Source organism: Micromesistius poutassou (assembly GCF_964030765.1).
Source record: "Micromesistius poutassou genome assembly, chromosome: 4".
NCBI lineage: Eukaryota > Metazoa > Chordata > Actinopteri > Gadiformes > Gadidae > Micromesistius > Micromesistius poutassou.
Window position 1 is genome coordinate 17,659,091 of NC_140274.1, and position 12,366 is coordinate 17,671,456.

At 45.3% G+C, this 12,366-nt stretch overlaps 1 protein-coding gene across 1 annotated transcript in view; it reads right to left on the reverse strand.

Moving 5' to 3' along the window:
* stard13b (StAR related lipid transfer domain containing 13b) overlaps positions 1 to 9,781 on the reverse strand; it is a gene marked incomplete at its 5' end in the record, with an annotated part of 59,022 nt that extends 49,241 nt beyond the window's left edge. Inside the window, 3 exons of the mRNA XM_084466894.1 lie at positions 1,777 to 1,938; positions 3,657 to 3,782; positions 8,798 to 9,781. Coding sequence (XP_084323020.1) covers positions 1,777 to 1,938; positions 3,657 to 3,782; positions 8,798 to 9,781 — 1,272 coding nt within the window. The remainder of the gene's footprint in view (positions 1 to 1,776; positions 1,939 to 3,656; positions 3,783 to 8,797) is intronic.
* Positions 9,782 to 12,366: the final 2,585 nt, after the last annotated feature.

The window sequence follows — 12,366 nt, forward strand, 5'->3', positions numbered from 1 at the left end:
GTTTGGTTAAAATGATGTGCCGGGAAGCAGATGCACCACTATATAAGAAGTTTGAAGCCGTAAGACATTTTCGAAACAAAAAAGCAGGGTCCCGCCCCTAACCCTGGAACCCTGGTAACAACTGGATTCAACGTGATGGTAATGGGCAGACTGGGAGGGCGCAGGTCATGGAAATGGAACGGTAAAAATGGGACACTCCCGATGGTGAATCTAAATCTGTCCCATTCTCCAACTGGAGTCCGACCCAATTTCAAAAATAAATGTAGGAAAAATGTTCCCAAAAAAGAAAAAAACATGTCAGGACCCGAAAGACATTCATCCATCTATAATTGATTCATTAACACAATTACCCATTAACTCATTTGTATTATCTTCCCCTCTCTCATTCTCTTCTTTGGTGTAGGGAACGATGAATTATTTAACGTCGCTAAACCATGTCACTAAAAGAAATAAGTCAAGGAAATAGAAAACAGGCATGAATTCAAAGAAAAACAAAATAACCTCACAAAATAAAAACAACGAATACAAACAGAACAGACCCAGATGTGTAAACAATTAACTTCCTCTCTGATGCAACGATATCTGTCCCTCTCCTCCCTCCCTCTTTCTCTTATCCTCCTCCCTTCTTCTCTCCTGTTGTTCTCTTCCTCGCTGAAAGGAATTTTTGCCTCCCTCTCTTTGTTCCACTCCCCCTTCTTCCCTCCTGCTCTCCCTCTCTCTGAAGGGAAGAGAGAGGGAGAGCTGAGAGCATGTGTCAGATGGTGGACACATGTCAAAAGCCTGCACGTCCAGTCACACAACAAGGGGTGTGCAAGAGGGTTGTTTATGTGTAATATGCTATTATGTTGCCGTGCTGCATGTTGTGTTTAATAGATGTGTAACTTCATGTTCTGCTGACCTTCTTGGCCGTGACTCTCTTGTAAAAAAAAAAAAATAATCTCAAGCAACCAACCTAGTTAACTAGAAATAGACAGTTGAGTGACAGCTGTGTGTCTCTCTCGCTCTCTACTGCTCACACTCTTTCTCTCTCTGGTCTCCGTCTGTTTGCAGACTCTTTGCAGGAAGGGCAAAAATGTTGCTATGAAGCTAGCTGCTGAAAACTTAGGTTAAAATTTTTAAAAAATAAAAAAAAATAAAATAGGTTCAACGGTAAGAGAAATGTTATCGTTGTAGCATGTGAAATCCATTCTCTAGGTCCTCACCTACAGTAATGAATGCGCAACAGGCCTTGGTTCCCTCCCTTCCTATGACTTTCATTCAGGAACACCACAGGCAGTAATGAATGAAGTACGAGCTAGGTGCGCTAGTATGCTTATTTGGCACAAGCGCCCAGTAAGAAATTCCCACAGACAGGAGTAAGGAGTGGGGAGGGGGTCGTTACAGACACATTTACAGCTACTTTATGTCAGGCAGGAAGTTCGCTTCAAGCGAACTTCCTGCCTGACCAAAGTAGCTGTAAAAGTGTTTGTAATGACCCCCTCTCAGTGTAGTCACCCAATAAGAGAAATCCAGAGCCTTTTCCTTTTATTTTTGAAGGAAAAAAGATGTGCGAGGCACTGGGATGACCTACACACTCCATACCATCGAACAGGGAATCTAAACTCCACGTCAAGTTATTTATGTAGGCGGCCGTGATGCTTTCAATATGTTCTCTACTGCTTTCTATTACTCTCTCTCTCTCTCTCTCTCTCTCTCTCTCTCTCTCTCTCTCTCTCTCTCCTCAAAATTCTCTGTATTCCTCCTAGCCGCGGGGGGTGCAATCAGAAGCGCTCTTACCGTGGTCCTTCTGGACTTGGTCCTGGTGGTTTCGGCCGGTGCGTGGCGGCAGTGGGAGGGTCTGTCTGTCTGTCTCAGGGGCTCCTCTGGGCCAGCACCATCGAGGGCCGCCTGGGCTGAGGTCCGTTGGACACCAGCGCCCGATCCAGCGGTATTGACAACCTACAAAAAGGATGATGAGGATATAAAACCCTCTCTCTCTCTCTGGTTATATCTGACGGTACACTAAGAGTCAGGCCTGGGTTGCGAGTCCAACCGCTACAGGATCGGGACGACGCGGACTCCACGGCAAATAAAACATAAGAGGTCAAAGGTCAACCGCCCCCACCCTCTGCCCCCCCTCAGAGACGGAGACAAAAGAAAAAGACGTGACCCTGTCCAACCTCACTGCTCTGCAGATGTACTACACCCGGGAGGGATGGACAAATGATCACGCAGACGCAGACGCCCCGGGGGCCAGCACCACGCCCCCGCCCCCCCGCGCGCCGGCGGCGCCGGGCCATACATAACGCCTCTCTCATGTACAACAGGCCCTCTTCTGTGTGTCCAACACACTCAGGCCCAAAGAGCTCTCTTGTTCCAACGTGGACGCCGAGGTCTGAGTGCTGATATTTCTGCAGACCTCAAAAGCACAATGGCGGTCTGTTTTACCGCCACGCCATTCCACCGCGCCGCACGCCGTTTACGGCACTGCGACGCTACGACGGCGATGGCGGCCGTACGTCACGCCGCAGAACTCCAGACGGACAGGGGTAGCGGAAACACGGGGACAAAGACCGGCTGTGTGACTGGAAGGTATTCCAAGTATCTGAGGCCTTAAGTCAGAGAGCCCCCCCGTGTGTTTAATGACTCCTACTCTCTCTCCACACATACTGCACATGCTGAAACCCTTCAAACAAACTGGTCAATATATGAAGTGCCATACTTCACATATAAATACTTTTGCCATGTGCAATTGCCATATTTTTGTATCTCAATTCAATATGCCATATCTAGAATGTGAGACATTTTGTTTATTAGGTATATATTTTTATTGCCTATCGAGCCCCTCAATAGGCAATGTATATTATTTTATAATTGTTGTTTTTATTAATTATCTTGAGCAGAGCAACTACGACTTTAACAATTTATTTTATTGATCCGTTGGGATCAATAAAGTACATTTAAGATACAAGTAAACATACTTACTAAAATGTTCTTTATTAATCTTTGATGGAAAATTAATAACATTATAGTAAACATTCTATCCATCATACGTTCATGTTTTTCTGTCATCAGCTCCTGTTTGCCACAGATGTTGGGAAACATCTATGAAGATGATTTAATGTCATAACTTTTTTTTATTCATTTTTTAACTTCATAATAAATAATAAAATAAAATTATTCAGGGTATTATAAGCCCTCATATTTCATGTCAACATGAAATATATCTGACCTTTAACCTAAACTTTTGCTTGATTCCAACTGTAATGATTGTATCATAAAATCTTTAAACACTATTGGAATCTAAAGGAATTATCTACATGCCTCCCACTTATTTAGTCAGAACCCAGTTCCTGTCTTAGGGAAGGTAAGGTAAGTTAGTTGTATTTACAAAACAAGGACGACATTTACCATGTTGTCTTTGTCAAGCATACTATAAGGTTTTAAATTTTAAAAATAATAATTATTTATATATTATAATTTAATGAAAAACTAGAAAGAATATCATTGATATAATTGATTATACATAGGCCTACATATGTTTCTATGTTGGGGATATAAACATCTTCAGGATTACTGAAGTATTGAGCATGAATATCATTTAACGCAAATAACCTAGATGCGAATGAGGGCGGAAGGAGCCTGGTTGTTAATGACGATTATGTAAATGAGCTTACCTGTCTCCGGCGGGCAGGTGCCGGTGTGTGTGAAGGGGAGGAGCCAGCACTCAGGGCCTCCTCGATGTCCAGGTTGAGCTGGTCGAGTTTTTTCATCAGCCGGGACATGGACTCACACCACGGAGACTAGAAAAGAGAGAGAGAGAGAGAGATACTCAGCTTAGTACTCCTCCCCGAGTGTACGATTTAATCACAATGAAAGAGCTTGTCTGTACAATAAAACCAAAACAAAGATACAGGTAAAGATAGAGACATAATCAGGGCGATCAAGGGATTGAACAGGAGGAATTCATTATTCATGTTCAATATTCATGTTCTGGATGGTCGCTTCATAGCTAAAGGTTTGAGTTGAATTCAAGTCTACAGTAAAAGATTCACAACAACAAGGTTTAGTGAATCCCAGAGTGCACGTGGTAACTGGATATCTGCAGGAGTGGGGGTGGGGGGGGCATTCAAAGTATGCAGACATGTGAAGTATGGAGTCCAGCATGGAGCCCCCTGCTCTCAGTCCACACACACACACACACACACACAAATCATGAGAGCGCATCTCCATCACCAGGTCATAAATTCACCCTGTTGGTTTTCAGAAGACTAATGGTTTGTGTGTGTGTATGTGTGTGTACACACATGCTTCCTCCACTTTCATGATAAGCTCCAGTGTCCCTACGTCACCTAACAGATGATGTTCACGGCCAGGACATCTGCAGACATCTGGAAACACTAGCATGGAGACTAGGATAGCAGCACACGGTTACGATCCACCCAAGCCCTGACTCAATAGTAAGACTTCAAGGTGCTGTAGGTAAGATTTAAGAGCTATCACTCGAGTGAAATCTGTTAGAAACACCATCCGTCAAGGTTTCGGCTATGGTATTTCACAAACAGCCATCAGCTGCTCTGTGAGAATATCTGTTCTGGCTGACTGCATCTGCCGCTGTAGGAATTATTGAAAACACTCTGTTATCCATAGAATCTTACTGTAGTTAAGGTAGATTTAAGGTAGATTAAGAGTGTGTGTGTGTGTGTGTGTGTGTGTGTGTGTGTGTGTGTGTGTGTGTGTGTGAGTGAGAGAATGTGCATGCACATATCTTTGTATCTGAAGAGGCTTACTGGCACAACATCCCGACAGACAGACAAACAATTCATTGATTTCCTGAAAGTCTCTTCTCTTCAGATTCTCAGTTTTCTGTTTACTCTGAAAGACCATTTTAGAGTCCTGATCACAAGGCCGTTACGTACGTTAAAGAAAAGTCTCTGTCCGGTTACAATCACACAATTGAAGGGTGACATCATCTCCGTACACACACACACACACACACACACACACACACACACACACAGCGTTCAAACCCGGTTGTCCGTATGCACACAACGCATAACCACGTAACCTAGTTCCCTCACGCTGCTGTGCTAGTTAGCATTAGTTACATACATGTAAATAAATGAACAGATAAATTAGTTACATACGTATAAATGTGCGAATGCCAAAAGCTGCTCAAAGAGGAATTCCTTCCTAACTCACTCACCTACATAGACAAAAAAGTACTTATCTTAATCTTATTTTATTTTATTTGTACTTTGACTACATTCCTGAATTTCAGAACATAGGTTTAGTTATTTAAGTGTTCATGTATTACTATGGTCACCTGGTTGATCGATAAACTAGCAACAATGAGCTTGACAACCAAGCTCAACTCACGCCTCAGAACTTCTTAAATAAAACAATACATAAACAGGGAACAATTCAACTGTTGTGTTTATCCCTATATTTCCTCACTTTTCGTTTGCTAAACTCCACAGAAAGAATGTATTTAAAAACCATGACTCCGCACTGCTCAACAGCTGTGTTCTCCGGTCTATTTCTGGACGATGGGAAAGGACACTCCAGTCTGCCTGCTGACCACACACGGTCCTCCTGGGGTCAGCGTGGGGTCACGGAGGGTCCCCTGTCTGACCTTGCACCAGTGAAAAGTGGATTTTTCCAGACCCAAGAGGTAGGGCCTGAATGTGCCCCATGCTCACCGGACTCACTGGACTCTCACTGTGTCTGCTGTGCCAAACAGGGGCACCAGGAGAGGCTCTGGATATTTGACTTGACTTCTATTTAATTTGATTTTTGAGTTCTATTTTGGGGTGACAAACATAACATATTTTTTGTAACCCCCTGAAGGTGTTGAAAACACACTTTATTTTTACAACTATGTTCCTCCTCTGATTCAGTTGTCTTGAAAGTTGTCTAAATTGTGTTATGTAAAGAGCGGTCAGACTTTGTGATACTGCACTTTAAATAAATAAACCTGTAACTTGTTTCCAAAGTGGGCCTCCACATTAAAACAAGTCTCTATTACTAACAGATCAAATCACATGCACATCACACTTTCACATCAACCCATCTACATAAAACAACAACTAGAGTTGTTGTTTAATACAACTACAGTGACTAGTAACAGCACTGAACATTACACCTATTTAACAGCCTGTTCCACTGAACAGAGGTGATCTCTCCCTGCTGCCATATACAGCTATCATATTTATCTTTCTATTTGCTGTCTGATAACAATACTGCAGAAGATTAAATGTTTTTGGTATTAAATGAATACTGCTACTAGTACTACTCAAACTACTATGCTGCTACAAGTCTGAACATGCCTCGTGTCAGCCTCAACGTATGAGCTAAGTTATACAAGACAGCAGACAGCTTCAGGGGAAGATTTGTGGATCATTTCAGATCCTATCGGCTTAGCTGTCATTTCTGATATCTGATCCATTGGTTTTGGCCAGCAATCAGAATAATTCAGTGTGTGTGTGTGTGTGTGCGTTCTTGTACGTGTACGTGTACGTGTGTGTGTGTGTGTGTGTGTGTTTGGCATGTGTGTGCATGCATCTGCGGGCATGCGTGTGTATACACTTTATTAAACAAATGTTATTCATCAACCCAGTTAAACAATGTTAACCAGCTCTTCAGTCCAACTTAATTTAATCAGCGTGTGGAGGCCCGACTCTGACAAAGTAAAGAGGCGGTGGCGGAGGATTTGCATGTTTTATCTCTGATTAACCCCAGAGTCAGCGACACACAGCCCCCCCACCTCCGCCCTCCACACACCCTCCACCCCCTGGCACATGCTCAAGTTAAATCTGGAAGGCATTCCCCAGACAGATCCTCCAGCAGCACCACAAGGTGCAGGAGGAATGCAGCTCTCCTCTGCCCAGAAAGGAGCCACATTCCTGGACACCGTGGAGAGACAGGGCCCTTGATTCAGTGTTCCTCTCGTCTCTGCCCTCCTGACGGCCCCAACAATGGCAACAAGGGCCCTCACTCCATGGCAACCCGGCTGGCATGAGTCAATCGCGGGGGGGATAAATGCGGGACTGTTATCTTCGGGAGACAACGAGTATGTAAGCCTGCTATAACTTTATATCGGCAGCACATTGTGGGGCGTCTCCGCGTCTTTCACATGCTAATGTGCGAGTGAAGTGGAGGGCTCTGGGCGTCGGGCCCACTGGTACACCGGCACCCACCACCCACCGCCACCGCCACAACATCTCCATGGAGGAGTCACGGTGTGGCGGCTGGTCATGCGAAAGGGCACCCGGGTACCTGGCTCCTCTCCCGAATACATTACCCGGTTCTACAGACCCCCCTCCACTGGTACCCCACTCTGCGTGTAGGGTCCAGCTTAAGGCCTGATGGAAGGCCGACGGGCCGACCGGTTGGAGGAGGGTTAGGGAACGTGATTGATAAGACACAACATTCCGCTCATAACTGTCAAAGATTAAGCACCATATGCTGAGAGGTATTTGTGCTCAGCTGGCGCCCCCATATGGATGTTTGAGATGACTGCAACCACAGAGCAGTTGGAAAAAGAAAAGCCTAGTGTCACCACTCAAATGGATTCATGTGTTGCGTGTATGAATAAAAGAGAACAGAAAAATGTAACAGATAATAATGTTTAGTTTCTATCATTTAATCTCCATTCTTTCTTCTGAATCAATTTTTTATAATAATTCTAAGAACTCACGCCCTCTCTCTTTGCTTCGACCAGTGATTGATAACATATCTCTCATTGTGCTGTATTGATCCATATTTCTCTATTTCTATTCATAACAGCTCCCCCATATCCCCCACATAACTTCCTCTTCCTCCCATACAGTCCAGTCCAACAGAGAGTTGTGCCAGACTTGTTTTCTATCAATAAACCTCCTCTCTAACCCCCCTCCCTCTCTCTCCCCCCTGCCGTTATCTACTGTCTGTTGAGTAATGCATGACAGCTATGTGACATAAGACACCTTCCTCTATATCTTAACCCACAACATGCCTGCCCCCCCATACATCACAGTGCTGAAAGGGAGAGAGAGATAGAGAGAGAGAGAGAGAGAGAGAGAGAGAGAGAGAGAGAGAGAGAGAGAGAGAGAGAGAGAGAGAGACGGAAACGGAGACAGAGAGACAGAGACAGAGACAGAGACAGAGAGAAAGAGACAGAGAGTGTAGCTGATTGAAGCAGGGTCAGGATAAAGGGTCAACAGAGGAAGACCACGGGCCTCTGAATGGGTCTGGGCTTGTTACGAAGGGGAAGAGAGCTGTTAAGAGTTGCGTGGAAGGGCTGAGGTCTGTTGTAACAGTCCCTGCTGTGAACTCCTGTCTAAACACAGCTTTACGTGAGGAAGCAGCCCAGCAATGGACGACTCTGTTTGCATTCCTCCTCCTGGATGTGTCTTCCGCCGGCATGGCTTTCGCAGAAATATGCAACGTTACCTCCGACACACTTAGAGCAAGGTATGCATAGCCTCAGATCTCAGTCACGTCTTCTGGGAGAAGCCTCATGTTTACCACCTCGGTCTTATCCACAGCAGTTAAAGTAAAATACATGATATTTCTTCTGAAGAACGTTTTTTCGAGCTGCTACCCCCAAAAAGCGTTAAAGGCTTATGAAGGTACAAAAGTCAATGTTCTTAAGAACAACATGCTGTCACATGGGATCCTGACCCCCAGGGTTGAGAAGCATTGACTCAAAGCTTGTAAGCATGGGCATTATTTACCTAGCGGCCATCTTGGTTCTAATTGCTAGTTCTTCATTCAGTTCCCCAACTCAGTCTGGTGGTGTGAAGGTTATGGTAATGGTTATATGCAGGTGACCTACCCCGTTACCATTGGTCTTCTGTTTCACCGCACGCCATCCGGCTCCACTGGGCACTTCCGGAGACTGCTTCCTCCAGCGCCTCGCTCTGCCCACCCCTCTACACCTGGGACTGGCTCCAACGTCAAGGAAGACATCATCATCGTCACCATCCCCTTCCTCATCATCGTCATGGTCCTCCTCCTCCTGCGAAGATCCACCTCCATCAGAGCTGAAGTTGAAGAAAACAGGCTTGGAGGAATTACAGGTGAAATCCGAATGGTTGTAATCCGAATCGGTGTAGTCTGGACCGCTGTAATCCGAGAAAGTTATGGAGCTAGGTTTGAGTTTCACGATGCGTGGCAGATCCATGAACCTCTGACCCTTGTCCGAGAGGTTCTGTGTGGTCGCAGATAGGGGCGTGGCCTGAGGAGGAAGTGGTACCGACGAAGCTTGAGTGTCTTTTTGTGTCCAATCCCCGAAGACGTCGCTCTTCAGCAACGGTCCGACCTGGTCCTGGTTCCCTACTCCTCCGACTGTAGCGGTCTGTTGTGACCATCCCTTTTTCATGTCTGCAGGGCCTTCTGGGACCAGACCTGGCATCGGCGGCGCCGCATCTGATCCAAACAATGTAGATAAAAGACCCACGTCGTCAGAGAGAACCACAAGGGGCGGTGCTGCGTTCTGCCGGAGTTTAGAAGAATCGTCCTCGCAGACGACCATCTTCCGGTCGACTTCCACCAGGGCCGGCTCGATTATCTCCAAATTGCTGTCATCGCTGACATCACTTCGGGGCAGCTGTGGCGTCAGGATGTCGTGTCCTGGCTCCAGCGCCCCGGCGGCGGGACCACTCTGATCGCACTCCCCTGGCATCTCGGAGGAGGCCGGGTCTGCGGCCACGGGACGATCTGGACATAACCCTTGTTTTGAAAAGATTGCGCCGGGCGATCCAGCCATTCCTGGAGAGAGAGGCGGTCCCCTTTCCTCTGGAGTCAGCTGCGGCTCCATGCGGTCCCTCGCTCACAGTCCGTCATAACTGAAGACGTGAACGCATCGTGTTTGGTGGCACTTGGTGTGAAGGTCCGCCATTGTTCGGCTCCCAGATCAGGCAGCATCAACCTGAAATAGCGTTGTTCACCTGAAATAAACAAAGAGGAACATCAGAGACTGTATTCTTTCACATATTAAACCCCGAAACGATTGAGGACGGCAAACTCCTGTTTACGTCCGACCTCTAAATAAGTTGACACTGTTACACTACACTACCATGACTTTGCCTTGAAGTTATCTCTAAACTATTACAGCAGTATCTCCGCATTAATCACATTAATGCATTACAACATTTTCTCCACATTACTAATACATTAGCTCATTGTAGAAATAACAACACAGTCATTCTGTAGAGAAAATGAAATAACGTGAGGTTGATTCCACGTCATACACATTTTCTCACACAATCACTGCATTATTGTCTTTTAGCCAGGGCAACAGTGCTCCTACACGAACACTGCAGTATAGAAACCAGCCCCCCTGGGCCGTGACCGGCCGCCACCACGTGCAGGGATCGCTCCACCACGTGACGAAAAACATCTGGCTCAGGCCACTCATGCCCGGACCTGCCCGTACACATCGCCATGGTGACATCTGACTCCAATCCTACTACTACACCATTTATCAGCCGAAGAAGAAGAAGAGACCGCGCCGCTAACGACAGCTCTTAGCGTCCGGCTCACCCCGTCATTACCGCCGCCCGGAATACACACCTGAGGCCGTCCCCCGTCCCATTCCACATGGGGGAAACATTGGAAACCAGGTTGCCGTGGTAACAAGAGGGTTAGTGGTTGTATCCAAACCAAATACTTAAGGATTTTCCTTTATCTTTTCAAACTAGCAAGACGTACGGTTAGCAGACCAAGACGTTGAGGAGGGCTATCAAACTATTAAACAGATGTTAACATTTGATAATGGTAAATTTTTCAAAGATAAATTTATAAATGATGTATTTATATATACAGGTTCATGTTAGACCCTCTGTTCAAGGCTAGGGTTGGGGTTGCCGTCGAGCAGTGAGAGGTTAAATTGCCGGGGACCAGAGAAGAGGGCTGAGGGGCAAACGCTTTACATGGAGACCTCAAAACAACCAGACGTCTTATCTACAAGAGCTCCCTGAGAACGCTGCATCTGCTTCTCATGCTGACCTTGAGCCACACGCACACACACACACACACACACACACACATATACATATATATATATTACCATATGTAGTACACAGGATGATGGTAAGAATTATGACCAATTTTTATATCAAAGCATTCCAACATCTGTGGAAATATATCTGAAAAATATGAATTCTCATACATTGTACAGTGTATTGTGCTTACATTGTCTTTACTACTCATTCAAACATGTTTTCTGTAACAAACCCGGCTTAAGGTATTTGCAAACAGTAAATAACTAAAGGTTTCGGTATTGTTTCTCAGTGTTAATCTCTGTCCTTTGTTACTGGACAATGTAGTTCTAGTGACAAAACAATCAGTTCTTACCTGCTGAGATGTTCTTTAAGTCTTGTGAGTTTACCAAACATGAGTCAAGGTTCAAAACACAACAGAAGAGAGGAGAGATATAGAGAGAGCAATAGAGCAAAAGACAGGGAGAGATAGAGAGGGAGTGATACGGAGAGACAGACAGACAGAGAGAAAGAATTGCAGTGAGACAGAGAAAGAGACAGACAAGAAGAGATTCAGAGACAGAGGGAGGCAGGAAGACTGACAGAAAGTAAAAGAAAGAAAGTGAAAGAAAGAGATAGCAGGCAGAAAGAAGAAAAAGAAGAAACAGGCAAAGAGACAAGAAGAGAGACAGAGAATGAAGTTAGGTCCAGGAAGATTCCGGACTCTGGTCTCTTAGTTGTTCTGATATTCCATCGCAAGGCGACGTAGGGTTCGACCCTCCAGCGAATCCCTGAATGCTACTGAAGTCCTCAGATATTCCTACGTCTCTAGCCGGGAGAATGTGGAGGAGTGGGGAGATGAAAGGGGGAGGAGAAAGGAGGGAGGGGAGGGAGGGAGGGAGGGAGGGAGGGAGGGAGGGTTTGAGTAGCAAGAGTTGTTTTTGTTAAGAAACAAGAAACACAAATAGGTGGTGGTAGTGACAGATTGTTTTACCGTCTGTCAGTTCGTTTTTCTATCAGTCTGTCTAACTATTACACTTCCTGTCTGTTGTTGCAGTTTGGTTTCAGCACATTCAACTATGGGCACACAGTATTTTTAGTTTTCTAGATAAAAATAAGAAGACAGAAACGGCAAAATGTGTGATATCACTGTGTTGATGTCGTGCGCAGCCACAGCCAAGCCACCCAATCGTCATGAATAAGGGTACATTCCTCCAACACCACCACCCCACCATCTGGACAATGTTCACACCCAATTGATCTAAACGAAATGGGGGCATCAATACATACAGTAAATCATTTACTACTTAATCATTTTTAAAAAGCATCAGAGGTTCTTCAAACCAAATAATGAAGTTGTTCAATTATGCTATGAGTTAAGTGTGTGTATTGATAAAAATGAAAAGCTGCTTTAATTTTTCTC